Source organism: Mesoplodon bidens (genome assembly GCF_964165515.1).
Source record: "Mesoplodon bidens genome assembly, chromosome: 10".
Lineage (NCBI taxonomy): Eukaryota > Metazoa > Chordata > Mammalia > Artiodactyla > Ziphiidae > Mesoplodon > Mesoplodon bidens.
The window spans coordinates 41,384,722-41,402,341 of NC_138172.1; the positions used below are offsets into that span (position 1 = coordinate 41,384,722).

At 43.8% G+C, this 17,620-nt stretch overlaps 1 protein-coding gene across 1 annotated transcript; it reads right to left on the reverse strand.

Moving 5' to 3' along the window:
• Positions 1 to 11,962: 11,962 nt before the first annotated feature.
• On the reverse strand, positions 11,963 to 16,427 carry FAM240A (family with sequence similarity 240 member A; the record flags this gene model as incomplete). Its single annotated transcript, XM_081246190.1, has 2 exons — positions 16,230 to 16,427; positions 11,963 to 12,065 (listed from the first exon to the last, which is right to left on the reverse strand). Exons 1-2 carry the CDS (start codon positions 16,370 to 16,372, stop codon positions 11,963 to 11,965), a joined length of 246 nt encoding a protein of 81 aa, XP_081102316.1. The 5' UTR covers positions 16,373 to 16,427.
• Between the last annotated feature and the right edge of the window lie 1,193 nt (positions 16,428 to 17,620).

Below are 17,620 nucleotides of genomic sequence, written 5' to 3' on the forward strand. Positions count from 1 at the left end.
CCAAGATTGCCACCACAAGAAACCAGCAAACCAGGAGTAAATCAATGAGACATGCTTTTTTTTTTTTTTAAGTGGGGTATAGTTGTTTTACAATGTTGTGTTAGTTTCTACTGTACAGCAAAGTAGAGTTCCCTGGGCTCTATAGCAGGTTCTCATTATTTATCTATTTTATGCATATTAGTGTATATAAGTTAATCCCAATCTCCCAATTCATCCCATCCCCCTTTTCCCCCCTTGGTGTCCATACATTTGTTCTCCACCTTGCAAACTGGTTCATCTGTACCATTTTTCTTTCTGCCTTGCAAACTGGTTCATCTGTACCATTTTTCTAGATTCCACAAATATGCTTTAATATACAATATTTGTTTTTCTCTTTCTGACTGACTTCACTCTGTATGACAGTCTCTAGGTCCATCCACATCTCTACAAATGACCCAATTTTGTTCCTTTTTATGGCTGAGTAATATTCCGCTGTATATATGTACCACATCTTCTTTATCCATTCATCTGTCTATGGACATTTAGATTGCTTCCATGACCTGGCTATTGTAAATAGTGCCGCAGTGAACATTGGGGTGCATGTGTCTTTTTGAATTACGGTTTTCTCTGGGTATATGCCCAGTAGTGGGATTGCTGGGTCATATGGTAATTCTATTTTTATTTTTTTAAGGACCCTCCATACTGTTCTCTATAGTGGCTGTATCAGTTTACATTCCCACCAACAGTGTAGCAGGGTTCCCTTTTCTCCACACCCTCTCCAGCATTTATTGTTTGTAGATTTTCTGATGATGCCCATTCTAACTGGTGTGAGGTGATACCTCATTGTAGTTTTGATTTGCATTTCCGTGAGACATGATATTGATCCCTCCATCCCCCTTTGTCCTCACTGAAGCTCCTTTAAGGAGAAAGATTCTTAGGGGCGGGGCAGAGGTCTCCCTTTCCCCAAGAGGGATCAAAGGCTATACACACCTCTCCAAGTATGCTGGGGAAACTCAGAGAAGGGAAAGACTTAACCTTTCATGGTTCTGTTGGATACAGACACCTGTCTCCATCCTATCAGGCCCATAGGTGACTTGTATCTTGGGGGTGTCATAAGAGACCTTTGAGTGCTTAAAGAAACACCATCAGTGGCTCCTGTAGCCCTCAGACAACTGCCAAGAGCTCTTCAAAATGAGGCTGCCGTTGTTTTCTCAGACTCACTATGTATGTGCACCCTGAGGGCATTTTCTCCGCAATGGGAATCGTCCAGTTAGAAAAGGTGGTGTGAAAATTTGTCACTGATTTCAGCTGAAGTGACCAACGACACCACCTCGGCTCTGGAAGGCATTCAGGGCAGCCTCAGCTCACAGGCCAGGGTTGTTATGGATGACAGAATCTCCCTAGGCTTCCTCCTTACAGGAGAAAGTGGCGTCTGCAATCGCTAATACACTCTGCCCATCTGGATTAATGCCTCGGGCCAAGAGGAAAGGTCAATACGGAGACTTAAGGGGAAAGCCACCTTGCTTTCTAGAGTACAGATCCATCATGGTTGGTGGGATTTGTTCAGCTGGTGGGATCCTGGACCCTGGGGTACATGGTTGAGTCAATACTGTAGGAGAGTTTCATCCTTCAGCTTGAGGTCCTGTTCACAGTTGGCTAATTAACTGCTGAGTGAATCAAATGAAGTGCATTTGGCTGGCCTGTCAGTCAGATGTATCAGAACAGGAGTAAATTCTTCCAAACGCTTTGCATGATTCTTTCCAAAAAACTATTCTATCTCTCTCGTTTTACTTCCCTCCGTTCGTTCTCTGCCTTCTTTGTATCCCTCCCTCTTCTTGTCCCAAGTCTTCCGTAGACTCTGGAGCTGTCCTCCAAGACAGCCTTCTGGGGCCACTGTCATGAACAAGGGGCAGGGACCACCCATCAGTAAAGCGACTCAGGGCATACATATACAATTATGTTTATTAGGGAGAAACTACCAGCAGAGAAGCCACAGAGCACACCCAGAGGTGGGCTCAGGCCTGGCACAGCTGGACTGGGCACATGTGAGAAGGTTCCAGAAGCACCACACCCCTGTAATGCCCTTCATTTTATAGGCTGAATGGAAACACTTGGACAATTATGAAATTATGAAATCTTCCTGGTCAGGAAGTGCCCTTGTAAAAAGAAGCCTCTGAAGCTTAGCCACTGACATCAGCCTGTTTTATGTGGACTAATTCAGACAAGCTGAGCTAGCTCTCTGCTAAAAGGGGGAGGAAATAAGCCTGGGGTGACAACCGTTCAGTCTCCTCTGCCCTGCTGTGAATGGGGTATTGTTGAGGAGTTTCTCATAGAGCAGTGTGCTTGTGCAAACCCTCCATTCATTCATCCAACAGATAAGTTTCATGTCTCATAACATACTATGAGTGTTGTTCCAGATCCTAGGGCTGTACCAGATGCCAAGGTTTCTGCCTTCATATTCAGCCTCTGAGGCCCCTGAGATGGGTCCTGGGTCTTCCTGGCTCTAACTTATCTTACCCTTTCCCCATAGCCATACTGTGTGGCTGGAACCTTCCTTTCATGGTCTTCTCCCATTGCCTTTCTCAAGTTCTCCCAAAGCTGGTCTCCAGCCTAGTGGATGCATTATCCTGGTGACCTTTCCATAGATTAGAGAAAAGGAAGCAGGGTCTGCTCATTTCCAAGGAACAACAACTAGGACTATTCAGATCTCTGAGAGGACACCAAGCCACTGGGGAAGAATGGGTTGAGAGCTGAGTTTCAAGGCCTGATTCATCCCCTAAGACTCTTTTTTGACCTTGAACAAACTAATCCTATGTCATACATCTGTTATTTTCAAGGACTAAACAAGGTTCCCAAAACACATGTTTTTCCTAGAAGAGAATTCCACTGGAGCTTCAAAAATGATGAGTTACATCCATATAGGTGGACATGACAAGTTGATTTTATGATCAATCCTAAAAGAAGAATTTCATTCTGCTTATATTCATGTGCTTTACAAAAACACTAAACTAAAACACACCAATCAATAAAAATTTCTTCAGGACATATTCAGCCTGGGAATAGGATAGAGCCCCACCCAGTCAGCAACACTTGGGTACTTCCAAGGAAGGACATCCCTTTTTAATTCTCAGAGATGAGACATTCACAGACTGTTTCACCTGCCAGCACACCCATAAAACCTCTCCCCATGGAAATGGGATCTCCAAGTCCAAAACCTCTTCTTCCCACTCATCACCTCCTTGACCGTGAATTCGTCATTCTTTCTGCTGGGTGGAGACCAGCATGGAATCAGCCAAGATTTCTGCCAAGTCTCTATCCCCCATTTAGAAGACCAGATAGACATCAGAACAGAGGGTCCTAAGATAACCACTTTTACAGTATCTAAAAAGTGTCCTGAGGAGGTAGTGCTCCAGAATATCTGAGCAGTGACCTGGGAATAGAATTCCTTCTGTGTTTCACACTCCATTTAAAAAGTACCACTTCCACCAAGCTTTCTGAGTGACCTACAACCCATCAACCCAGCTCCCTTTTACCCACCCTGAGTGAGCCATCGTTCATGGAAAGGGGGCAGCAACTGCCTGGAGGAGGTGACCTTGGGGAGGGTGGGAGACTCTGACCTTCTCTTATAAATTAAGCAGTATAAAGACAATAAATTTTAATTGTGTTAAAATTACTGTGACCCTTGAACTAGGGTGTAGTGGTCTGATTCTAAACCTTGTGAATTTTGAAGGTAGAACTGGCAGGATTCGTGAGTGGCTTAGATGGAAGGTTTAAGAGAAAGGAGATGGGGTGACTAGGTTTTAATCTGAACAACAGGGTGAATGGGGCAACATTTATGGAGGTAATGAGATAGGGGTGGTGGAAGATGGGGATGGGTGTGGAGAAGCCTTCTGGAAAAATCTTAGAAGAAGGAATGCTTTGATTTTGAAATTTTAAATGTAGGAACAGCCTTTAAGTGCACTCACTTGAAGCCCATTTGTTTTTTTTTTTTTTTTTTTTTTTCTTTTTGCGGTATGCGGGCCTCTCACTCTTGTGGCCTCTCCCGTTGCGGAGCACAGGCTCCGGATGCGCAGGCCCAGCGGCCATGGCTCACGGGCCCAGCCGCTCCGCGGCATATGGGATCCTCCCAGACCGGGGCACGAACCCGTATCCTCTGCATCGGCAGGCGGACTCTCAACCACTGCGCCACCAGGGAGGCCCTGAAGCCCATTTGTAATTCTAGAAATTATCATTCTTAGAAGCTTAGCAATCTATTCAGTTTTTTTACACCACCATTTGCACCATCTGTTTGCCTACCATAACTTACTATGTGTCAGGCACTGTATTTTACTTACGAGGAAGGTAATTATTAACTGTATTATAAAGATGAGGAAACTGAAGCTCACATCTTAAATAACTTGACTAAGGTTACCTAGCTAGAATTATGCACAGTAGAATTCTCTTTCTGTATAGTTAATATGTTATATGGAAAGTTAGCCCAACACAGTAGGTGCTTTCTGGCTTCAAAACAAACAGCACCAGCTCCCTGGTCCCTGTGGAATATGTGCTCCCCCATCCAGTAGCTTCCTGATCACTAAATCCTTTATCCAGTGAGTGCACAGTACTTAACTTGCTGAGCAAAGAGAATCTAAGAGAGATGTCTTTGAAAAATTTTTGGACTCCTGTTGGAGTATATTTATGATGACCACATTTCTTCACCAAAAATGGTGACATGGGATCAGATATTGGCAGCACATTTGAAATTGGGACTGCTCTGGAGACCCTAGGTTATGAGGCTGCCCTTGAGATAGAACTGGGAGTGGTTTTTTTTTGCAGAATTTAGTCCTTGAGTTGAGTGGATTCTGGGTGCTCTCCTCCCAGTAAGTAACCCAGTACCTAACTTCTCAGACTGATGCTTTCCCCTAGAGGTGTAACTTGGCATTCTAGAGCATTGCTCACATCTGGGGCCTCAGGTCCCAGCAGACTTTACAGGTGATGTGGGAGGCCCTGTCTCTGAAGAACAGCCCCATTCCCTGATGCAGACTCTGAAATCTCCTGTTAATCCATATTATTTGTAACCTTCTTTGTGAATAAGAGAAATATGCAGGCAGCTTAAAAAAGGGAATTTATCCCTGGTGGTGCAGTGGTTGGGAATCCGCCTGCCAGTGCAGGGGACACAGGTTTGAGCCCTGCTCCGGGAAGATCCCACATGCCACGGAGCAACTAAGCCCATGCAGCACAACTACTGAGCCTGCACGCCACAACTACTGAAGCCCATGTGCCTAGAGCCCATGCTCAGCAACAAGAGAAGCCACCGCAAGGAGAAGCCCTTGCACCGCAGCAAAGTAGCCTCCGCTCTCTGCAACTAGAGAAAGCCCGCGGGTAGCAATGAAGACTCAAAGCAGCCAAAAATAAATAAATAAATAAATCTATTTAAAATTTAAAAAAATACATGTATTTAAAATTTTTTAAATAATTAAAAAATCTTAAGTAAATAAACTTTAAAATTTTTTAAATAAATTATTTAAAAAATTTTAAAATAAACAAATTCCCTTATTTATTTATTTATTTATTTTTGGCTGCCTTGGGTCTTCATTGCTACACGCTGGCTTTCTCTAGTTGTGGCGAGTGGGGCTACTCTTTGTTGCAGTGCCCAGGCTTCTCATTGCCGTGGCTTCTCTGGTTGCAGAGCACGGGCTCTAGGCGCGCGGGCTTCAGTAGTTGTGGCTCGTGGTCTCTAGAGTGCAGGCTCAGTAGTTGTGGCACATGGGCTTAGTTGCTCTGCGGCATATGGGATCTTCCCGGACCAGGGCTCGAACCCCTGTCCCCTGCGTTGGCAGGCAGATTCCCAACCACTGCGCCCCGAAGGAAGCCCCAGTAAGGGAATTTATTATGCAGATGCAGCAGTACCTCGTGGAGCCCAAGTTGGGATAGCGGCCAGACCCTAAGAAGGACCAGAAGTGGGAGTGGAAGACTGCCAAGAACCATGGAGGGTGCTTTTGTCACCCCTACGTTTTTCACCAGGTGTCTACTTCCCTCTCATTTCCTAGCAGTTAGGCTTTCCAGTCTGAGGGCAGTGGTGGCCCCTGGATCTCTCAGATCTCCATGGTATTAGTTCAGATGCTCGGAAGGAAATGGATTCTTCCTTGGCCCCACCCCACCCAACCTGGGGAAATGTCCACTGGATCTGTGCCATTCTCTCTTCTGAACCCGAGTCAGGACAGGATTTTGTGGTACAAGCGTGGCTGTTGTGGGGACCACAGATCTGGGGAGGAATAGCCAGAAAGAAACTTCTCTGAGTTTAGCTCTGGGCAGATGCTGCTCAGAACAGTTAAGGGTGGAAGCATGACTGGGTTCCAACAGGAGGTCTGTTGAGGTCCTGTGGGTGTTTGCCATTTGGTCATGGTCCCCTTGGATCTATGGGGACTAATTATTTACTACTCAGTACACTCTTCACTTTTTATTTGAGAAACTGATCCTTCCCCATTCCATGTAGGCCTGGTGGGAATCATACAGTATTTGTTCCTTCATGACTGGCTTATTCCACTTAGCCTAACGTCCTCAAGATTTATCCATATTGTAGCATGTGTCAGACATCCCTTCCTTTTTAAGGCTCCATCGTGTTCCATTGTATGGATATACCACATTTTGCTTATCCATTCATTCATTGATGGATACTTGGGTTGCTTCCACCTTTTGGCTATTGTGAATAATGCTGCTATGAACATAAGTGTACAAACATCACTTCAAGATCCTGCTCTCAGTTTTTTGGGTGTATACACAGAAGTGGAATTGCTGGATCATATGATAATTCTATGTTTAATTTTCTGAGGAACTGATATATTTTTTCCACAACAATTGCACCATTTTACATTCCCACTAATAGTGCACAGACTTTCAATTTCTCCACATCCTCACCGACACTTCTTATTTTCTGTATTTTTTTGATAGTAGCCATCTTATGGGTGTGAGGTGGTATCTCATTGTAATTTTGATTTGCATTTCCCTAATGATTAATGACGTTGAGCACATTTTCATGTGCTTATTGCCCACTTGCATATTTTCTTTGGAGATTTATATTGAATTTCTACTTAAATATGTCTACTCAAATCCATTACCCATTTTTGAATTAAGTTGTTTATTTTTTCTTGTTGAGTTCTAAGAGTTCTTTATATGTTTTGGATATGAATCCCTTATCAGATATATGATTTGTAAATGATTTCTCCCATTCCATGGGTTGCCTTTTCACTCTGTCGATTGTGTCCTGTGATGTAGAGAAGTTTTTAATTTTTTTTTTTTTGCGGTACGTGGGCCTCTCACTGTTGTGGCCTCTCCCATTGCGGAGCACAGGCTCCGGACGCGCAGGCTCAGCAGCCATGGCTCACGGGCCCAGCCGCTCCACGGCATGTGGGATCTTCCCAGACCGGGGCACGAACCCGCGTCCCCTGCATTGGCAGGTGGACTCTCAACCACTGAGCCACCAGGGAAGCCCTGAAGTTTTTAATTTTGATGTAGTCCAATTTATCTATTTTTATTTGTTATCATATCCAAGTCAAATCCAAGAAATCATTGTCAAATTCAATGTCATAAAGTTTACCCCTGTTTTCTTCTAAGATTTTTATAGTTTTAGCCCTTATGTTTAGGTCTTTGATCCATTTTGAGTTTATTTTTGTAAATGGTATAAGGTATGTGTCCAACTTCATTCTTTTCCATGTGGGTATCCAGTTTTCCCAGCACTATTTGCTGAAAAGACTGTCCTTTCCCTATTGAATGGTCTTCCCACCCTTGTTGAAAATCATCTGACCACATATGCAGGAGTTTATTTCTTGGCTCTCTATTCTATTCCATTGGCCTATGTGTCCAGCACCACATTGTTTTGATTATTTTAGCTTTGTAGAAATTTTTTAAGTCAGCAAGTATGAGACCTCCAACTTTCTTCTTCTTTTCCAAGATTGTTTTGGTTATTTAGAGTTCCTTGAGATTCCATGTGAATTTTAGGGCAGGTTTTTCTATTTCTGTAAAAATCACCATTGGGATTTTGATTGGATTGCATTGAATCTGTAGAATGCTTTGGGTGGTATTGACATCTTGACAATATTAAATTTTCCAATCCGTAAACATGGGATGTCTTTCCATTTATTTGCATCTTCTTTAATTTCCTTCAGCAGTGTTTTGTAGTTTTCAGTGTACAAGTCTTTTGCCTCTTTGGTTAATTCCTAAGTATTTTATTCTTTTTGATGCTATTACCAGTGGAATTTTTTTCATAATCTTTTCCAGATATTTCGTTGTTGGTGTATTAGAAATGCAATTAATATGTTTTGTTTTGTGTGTTTATTTTGTATCCTGCAACTTTTCTGAATTCATTTATTATTATTATTATTATTATTTTTTTTTTTTGTGGTACGCGGGCCTCTCACTGCTGTGGCCTCTCCCATTGCGGAGCACAGGCTCCGGACGTGCAGGCTCAGCAGCCATGGCTCACGGGCCTAGCCGCTCCGCGGCATGTGGGATCTTCCCAGATTGGGGCACGAACCCATGTCCCCTGCATCGGCAGGCAGATTCTCAACCACTGCGCCACCAGGGAAGCCCTGAATTCATTTATTATTAGTTCTAACAGCTTCTTTTGTATGTGTATGTAATCTTTAGGGTTATCTGTATATGAGATCATGTCATCTGTGAACAGAGATAAACCTTTTATTTTCTTTTTCTTGCCTAATTGCTCTGGCTAGACGTTCAGTACTGTGTTGAATAGAAGTCATGAAAGTGGGCATCCTCTTCTTTTGGGACTCCAGTGACACAAATTTCAGATCTTCTGTTATTGTCCCACAGGTCCTGACACTCTGTTTCTTTCTTTTTTTTTTTAAGAAAACTATTTTTTCTTTCTCGTTCAAATTAGATAATTTTATTAACTATCTGAAACTTCACTGATCCTTTTTTCTGTATTTTCCATTTTGCTGTTGAGCTCATCCAGTGTTATTTTTGTTGTTTGTTTGTTTATTTTGGTTATTGTAGCATTCATTTCTAAAAGTTCCATTCGGTTCTTCTTTATATCTTTTGTTTCTTTGCTGATATTTTAACTTTTTCTGTTTGCTTAAAGAGTGCTTGTAGTTGCTTGTTGAAGCATTTATATAAATGCTTTAAAATCCTTGTCATATAATTTCAACCCCTGTGTCATCTCAGTACTAAGTGTCTATTGATTATCCTTTCTCATTTGAGTTGAGATTTTCTTGGCTCTTGGTATGAGTCATTTTGGACTATATCCTGGACATTTTGAGTACAAGGCTAGGAGACTCTCCTTTTTATGTATCTATTTTAGTAGGCAGTCAATCTATTTATGTTAAGAACACATGTCCTGGCCCACTTTCGTGGGCTACACTTTAAATGTCAATTACTTTTCAAAGCCTTTGCTTTTGTGGTCTGTTGCTTGTGTGCTACCCAGAGGCCAATTTGAAACCTATGGTATTCCACATCATAGTTCAGCTCTCAAAGTTTTTTGCTGTTTGAGCCTGGTCAATTTTATAAATGGGATGTGTCCAGGACTTGATACATAGTTTGAAAGCATCCCATTCTGCTATAGACTGAATTGTGTCCTCCCTGCCCCTCGGACCCTACCCTGCCCTAAATTTATATGCTGAAGCCCTAACCCTTCATGTGATGATATTTGGAAATGAGGCCTTTGGGGGGTAATTAGGTTTAGATAAGGTCATGCAGGTGGGGCCCTTGTGATGGGATTAGTGTCCTTATAAGAAGAGACACCAGAGAGCTTGTTCTCTCTGTCCCTCTCTCCCCCTCTCCCTCTCTCCCTTTCTCTCTTTCTCTCTCCTCATACCATGTGAGGACACAGTGAGAAGCGGCTGTCTACAAGACAGGAAAGAGCTCTCACCAGAAACCGACCATGCTGCCACTTTGATCTTTGACCTCAAGCCTCCAGTACTGTGAGAAAAGGCACTCATGCTTCTCTCCCTGTCTCTTTCCCTCCAGTCCCTGCTGCCAGGGCACTGAGGACTTTGTGTAGGCCTTCTTACCTCTTGGGAGGCATCTGCAGAACCTCCTGGCTGGCCTTCCCACCTTTGTCCTTCCGTCTTTCTGTGCAAAGTAATCCTCCTGAACCATGGCCACTGTGGCTCTCCCCTGGCCAACACCCTTCAGTGGCTTCCTGTGCCCTTGGGAAAAGCTCATACTCTCAGCCAGCAAGGCCCTGAATGCTGATTTCTGCAGATTCAGCTCTTGCTACACCTTCTCCTCACTCCCATTCTAGCTTAGCTAAATGTATTCCGTCCAGGCACCCAGGACCTGAGCCCTGAATCTTGCCTTCACTGGATCATGCTTACTTGGGTTTAACTACCCTGTTCTTAAGAAGCCCTCCCTAGACCAGAATGGGTCCCCATATCAGGTGGGCACCTTTGCTTGCTGTGGCTCCCAGTGCTATTTAGTCCCTCACACTTATTGCCTTGGCTTTTCTGCCATCTTTCCTAGACTGTAGCCTCCAGAGTCATCACTTCTGGTTTACTCTGCTGTATTTGGTCGTACAGCACAGTGCCAGGTATGCAGTGAATGAATTAATGCACAACGAATCTTCACATGCATTATCTGCCTCACTTGACTGCATTTAGATTCCAGCAGCAGCATTTTGCAGTTCATGATGGTAGGCCTTTTCTTCTGAGAGCCTCTCAGCCTGAAAGCTCTGTCTTTTCTTCTCCTTCTATTTAATTCCTATTTCCCTCTTATACCCAACAAAAATTCCTCTTTCAAAAAAAAAAATTCCTCTTTCATCAATCTCAAATGAACCCAGCTGGGATTCATGGTTTATTAGTTGAATTGAATCCCAGGTTGAATGAGAGACCATAGCAGGAAGGAGGGCTCTAAGCCCTGTTTCCTGGATCATATGAGTGTGGAATCTGAGGAAATCCTCCCCCAACTCTTCTTGCCTCCTGGTGGCTCCCATCTGGGCTCCCTGGGGATGTGGATGGAAGCACTTTAGGGCACATCAGGGCATTTAGAGGACTGGAACACCACACTTGCTCTGTTCAGAACTGCCTCTGCCTTTCTCTCTGTGTCTCCTGGTAACACTGCCCCTTAAATATGTAAGGCTTTGCAGGCACTGCCTACAACCATCAAGTACTTTACAGCATGTATCTCTCTACTCCTTTGCCCTGGTTGGGAAATGTTGCACCAGGCCTAGTTACAGTTTGCACTTTTAGAAGCAGCAACCCTGTATGGGGACCTGAGAGATGGCTGGGCAGTGACAATGATATTTCAAAGTCCAGAATCTATGTGACAAGCACTTTGTTGGGGTGGCCAGATATACTTTAGCTGAGCTGACAGAGAGCCAACCAGTGCCAGCATGTGGAGATTTAAAAGAAAGCAACAAAATGAAGAGCACGTATACCAGTGATGGCATGGCAACCAAGTTTTATTAAAATTATCCCAATCTTATTCTACGTAAACATGTTTTTGAATAAGCCTATTAAATTCATGTCAAGAAAAATAATATTAGATCAGTTAATTTGCAATCCTTATTTTAAGGACTATTTACAATATTTTTATTTCTGCAGATAGGTGCATTTCTCTTCTCATAAAAAGAAAACAAGAGAAAGGATTACATGGTGCTGTTTCCTAGGAGAAATGTGGAGCAAAACTAATGTGCACTGTTTAAAGTATGACCGTGAAAATCATTTCCCCTCATGTGCTTAGAATTTCAAATATTGGGATTTCAAAATTAGAAGATAATTATATGGAAATAAAGTATGCTGCATGGAGCTTTGCTGTTAGATAATCTCATCTTTAGACACATTGGGGATAATATTCTGGTCCCCATGCAGAGAGGACTGCCTTGGCTGATAATTCCTACGCAGCAGTGGGGAAGGATTCACAGGTAAATCCCCACAGGATTTACAGGTGGGGGAAACAGTAGTATGGGATCTGTATGGGGTAGCAAAGGGACTCAGGGATTTGCACTGGCTTGTCCTGGCAGAGTGAGCTCAGTGCTTTGTATCCTCTTGTGTCAGTGAAGCTCTTGGCCAACATTGGCCCTCTTTTCTGTCTCATCTGAATTGTTCCGTAGTCTCAGCTTTGTTTCCAGTTTCTGCTTCCATTCTTCTCTGAGCCTGAAAATAGAAACAAGATATATACAAACGGAGTATTCATCTCCATGGCTTTTGGTTCAGGGAAGCTTCCTTCCTTTTTATTCTGAAGGAGTCTGTGTATGCATGTGTGTGCATGCATGTGTTCAGGTTTTAAAAGGTATGCAGAAGACGTGCAAATTTAAATATATACATATTTGAGCTCTCACTTCTGTTTGAGCACTATTCTAGTCTTAATTCTATGAAATTTCCCTTGAAAGTGCAATATCTTTAAAGTACAGGAAGGGGAAAAAAAACTTCAATCTAGAATTATTTACCCAGCAAAGCTATCTTTCAAAAACAGAGGTGAGATAAAGTTGTTTTCAGATATGCAAAAACTGGAAGAATTCACTACCAGCAGACTGTCACATATGACATGTTAAAGGAGGTCCTTCAAGCAGATGGAAAAATGACACCACATGGAAATCTGCACAGTGGAATGAAGAGCACCTGGAAGGACATCTGTGTGTGTGCGTATTAATACTTTTTTTTTCTTACTATTTAAATCTCTTTAAAAGATAGTCAGTGGGTCATGGGAATTCCCTGGTGGTCCAGTGGTTGGGACTCTGTGCTTCCACTGCAGGGGGCACGAGTTCTATCCCTGGTCAGTGAACTAGGATCCCTCAAGCCGCACGGCACAGCCAAAAAAAAAAAAAAAAAAAAAAAAAGATAATCATTTCAAAGCAAAACTGTTAATGATGTAATATGGCATTTATAACATATGTGGAAGTCAAACTGTACTCTGTATAATAACACAAAGACCAGGAGCGGAGAGATGGGACTATATGATTGTAAGGTTCTTACCCTCTACAGGAAATAATGTATCACTTGAAGGTAGACAGTAATAAGTTAAAGATGTATATGTAAATGTTAAAGCAACCACTAAAATAACACACAGAGATATAGTTAAAAAGCCAAAAGAGGAGATAAAATGGAATCATAAAAAATACTTAATTCAAAAGTAGGTAGAAAAAGAAAGGGAATAAATAACTGTTGAGAGAAAAAGGTGACAAATAACAAGATGGTAGATTTAAACCCAATCATACCAATTAATGTTAATGACATAAGTAATCCAATTGAAATGCAAAGGTTGACAGATTGCATTAAAAAATATCCAAATATATGTTGCCTATAAGAAACTCATTTTAAATATGAAGACACAAATAGGTTAAAAGTAAAAAGATGGAAAAATATCCCATCTTAACCCTAATCAATGAAGGCTGGAGTGGTTATACTAACAGCAGACAAGGTAGAGTTCATAGCAAAGAATATTACCAAAGAGAAAGAGGGTTGTTTTGTAATAAAAGGTTTAATTCATCAAGAGTATATAATAAGGCTTCCCTGGTGGCGCAGTGGTTGAGAGTCCGCCTGCCGATGCGGGGGACACGGGTTTGTGCCTCGGTCCAGGAAGATCCCATATGCTGTGGAGCGGCTGGGCCCGTGAGCCATGGCCGCTGAGCCTGCGCATCCGGAGCCTGTGCTCCGCAACGGGAGAGGCCACAACAGTGAGAGGCCCGAGTACCGCAAAAAAAAAAAAAAAAAAAAAGTATATAATAATCCTAAACATTTATATACCTAATACAGAGCTTCAAAATACATGAAACAATGTGATAGATCTGTAAGGAGAAATAGATCTGCAAATCTTCAGTACCCATATTTCAACCATCAGTAAAACAGATAAGGAAGTCAGTAAGGATATAGTTGAACAACACTATCAACCTACTGCTCCCCACTAATTAAAGGCAGTAACTCCCCAACATCCTTCTTCTGTCAGTGTTTGTTTCTCTATGATAAAAATAACAAGGAGGAAACTGAGGCACAGGGAGACTTGCTACTCATCCGGAGGGCTCTTCCTTCGGCATCTTGCTGCTGCTATATTCAATCCTGGGTTAAGTGGGAGTGTGGAGGAGGCAGGGGACCTGACATTTGTGAGCCCTGACCTTGGGCCCTGCTCCATGCTGGGTGCTTTCTTTTTTTTTTTTTTAAGATTTTTTTGATGTGGACCTTTTTTTTTTTTTTTTTTTTTTTTGTGGTACGCGGGCCTCTCACTGTTGTGGCCTCTCCCATTGTGGAGCACAGGCTCCAGACGCACGGGCTCAGTGGCCGTGGCTCATGGGCCCAGCTGCTCCGTGACATGTGGGATCTTCCCGGACCGGGGCACGAACCCGTGTACCCTGCATCGGCAGGCGGACTCTCAACCACTGCGCCACCAGGGAAGCCCTGATGTGGACCATTTTTAAAGTCTTTATTGAATTTGTTACAATATTTCTTTTGTTTTATGTTTTTGTTTTTTGCCCACGAGGCATGTGGGATCTTAGCTCCCAGACTAGGGATCAAACCTGCACCCCCTGCATTGGAAGGCAAAGTCTTAACCAGTGGACCATCAGGGAAGTCTCTAGGCACATTTTCTTATTCAAGCCTCAGAACGACCTAATGAACCAGAACTGTCTTCTACAATTTATGAAGGGACAACATGGAGTAGTGGTGAGGAGCAGAGAGTCTCTGGAGCCAGACTGCCGAGGTTCAGATTAGAAGAGGCAGGAGAAGGATAAATAAGAAGTTAGAGTTTTGTGACCCCACCAACCGTAAGTGTCTTTCCTGCAGTCTTATTTATGTGCGTGGAGAGATCCTGCACACATATATTTTAATGTTTTAATAAACCACAGTTTGTTTCAGAGCTTATTTTATTCACCCCTTGGCTTACTCCTTGCTTAGAGACAAGGTTTTTGCATCTTCCGCAGGTCAGTTTCACTCCACCTGAGGCCTTCTGTGTACTGCCCCGGGGGACACACACGTGGCACAGGCCTCAGTGTGGCCTCTGGTGTGCAGCATGCTGAGTGGTCTGGCCTCGAGGGAGGAAGATGGCAGGGACTCCCCAGATGACTGGCCACCTGACTCAGCTTCTCTGAGAATCCCTGGACAAGATGCCCTAACACAACGCCTCAGCAGGTAGGACAGCCTGCTTTTTCTTGCCTGTGGCCAGGAATATGGCTGAGCAGGTCTCTGCATGTGGAAGAGGTTGGGTTCGCCTCTAGGGCTCAGGACGGGGTTTTGGAAGGTAACAGTGAATATAACTCTTGTGAGTTCATGCATGTTCTCAGCCCGGCAACCATGGACTGACAGTATGGAGTCATGGGCCCTGCCATTGGGCCAGCACACACCTGCCCCACCAGCAACTGGCTACACACTAGCTGTGGTCTTAGTGAACAGACAGCGGCTGAGCTGTTCCCTATGAGGGGGTAGACAACCCGACCTGTCCTTCCCTGTGTCCTGTGAGTGACCCCCTGGAGTCATCGAGAGGCAGTAGGTGTGAGTGTGGTGAGATGCCACTGTTTCCAGAGACAGCAGCCCTGGTCTGCTCATGTGACTTACTGCTCTCCACTCAACTTGCTTGATTAGAATAGGGGTGCACACCAGAGGGCTGAGAGGCCATTGGCCTTCTTCCTAGAACCACGCAGGACATCCTATGTCTTTACCCAAACGAGCACTGAGAATTAATTGGTCATTGTCTCCTTTGCTCGATTGCTCTTCACGGATACATCTGCTGATCTGCTCCCCAAATTTACTGTAACCCTCACACACTAGAAATGGTGACAGAGAGGAGAGATTTTTCTGTTTATACAGATAAGAACTAGAGTGTACATTTGTTAGCTTAGAAGAATTTATTATTATTATTTATTTATTTATTTTTTGCCAGCGTGCGGCATGTGGGATCTCAATTCCCCCACCAGGGATTGAACCTGCATCCCCTGCAGTGGAAACACGGAGTCACCGGGGAAGTCCTAAAGAATTTTTAAAATTACTGCCCATAACCATAGATGGTGACAGGACCATATGCATGGAAAATCAAAATAATTATGTCCTCTAGGATGCCCATCTAGCATTCCTCTGTGGAAATCAATTTTGCTTTTAAAAAACAGACAAGTAAGTGTGGGTATGATGTATCAATGTGGGTTCATGGACTGTAACAGATGCACCTCTCTGGTGGGGCATGTTGCTGGTAGGGGAGGCTGTGTATGGCGGGGGAGGGGCTGTACGAAAGCTCTCTACTTTCTGCTCAGTTTTGCTGTGAACCTAAAACTGCCCTAAAAATTAAAGTCTATTTTTAAAAATTAATTATCAATAATAAAAAAGAGACAAGCCACATACTTTCCCAGTGCACTTCTTCCCAGGCGATGCTCTTCTGATTCTCGGTAGTAAGTCTGTTTGCCAATTTCTCTTTCCCAGAAGCGTTTGAGCTCGTGACAGGTGTTCCGGCAGAAGACCTCCCGGCGGACGTACTGATTGTTCATCCCCTGAAAAAGAAAATATCAGCCGAAACCCTGTAGAACACGCTCTCTTGGACTCTGGAAGGTACAGACCCTGCTATTTACCTGAGGGAGACCCAGGTCAAGCACAGGACCTCACGGGGGGATACACTGGTTTGTTGACAGGATCCAGGGATGTGAAGCAGATGCTCCCTGCTGGAGCCTGGCGTGTCACAGGCACCTAGCAAATAGCTCTGTCCTTCCTTCCTCCTTACAGATGAATGGCCCCTCGGCTTTTTATCAGCAAGTAGTGTGTGACAGGCATTTTATGTCTTTAGTTATCACCACATCCCCATGAGTCAACATTCCCTTCCTCATTTTAAAGGTGAGACATTTGAGGAGTGATAGAATTTGCTTGTGGTCCCACAACTGTAACTGGCAGAAGGCAGGCTGCACACTTCTGAATGTTTTCAAGCCCTTTACTAAAGAGGTTTGTCACAGAAAATGGTCCCAACATCTGACACAACCGAGCAAGCAGCTTTGAGGTGTGTGCGTGCCTGTGTGCGTGCACACGCTTGTGTGTGAAATCATACATATCAGATACTCAAAAATGGTCACTTTTTTACATGAAGAACCCCCTGCCCAACTCCGAGACCTTGGTTGGTCTAGCAGACAAGTCAAAAGCAGGGGCTGGAGGGTGAGAGAGGGTGCGGGAAAGGAGTTAGTGGGCTACTGGAAATGTCCAGGGAGGAGCTATGACCAGGTGGTCAAGGCAAGGGTAATGAAGGCATTCTGGAGGTGGTCAGCGCCACGTCGTAAACAAAGGTGAGGGATGTCAGTGGAGCTGCACTGGCTGTGCCTGTGCAAAGATGGGCAACCAGAGGAGGAGGGCCATGCAGAGTGACCTTGAGCAGTGCTGGACAGAGTTTGAGTTGCCTGGTCGCTAACATCCAAGGGGAAGTACTGAAGGGGCGTCTGGACACCTGGGTCTGGAATCAGCATGAAGGTCTGGATCACAGCTCTCCCAGAGGGACTGACAAGGGCAGTGGGGCAGGGTGGAAGCGGAGAGGGGTTTGAAGCCAGACATTCACTGCAGACCTATTTGTCCATTAACTTGATGCACCTTCTGTTTGACAATAAGTTCTCCAGGCCTCAGACTCCTCATCTTTAAAATTTCTCTGAAGATTAAATTTGATCATGAATATTCAGTTGTTTCACAGTTTACCAAGTTCTGAATAAATATAACTTTTGTAGTTCTAAAATCTCAAACTGTATAGGACATAGTGTAATAAT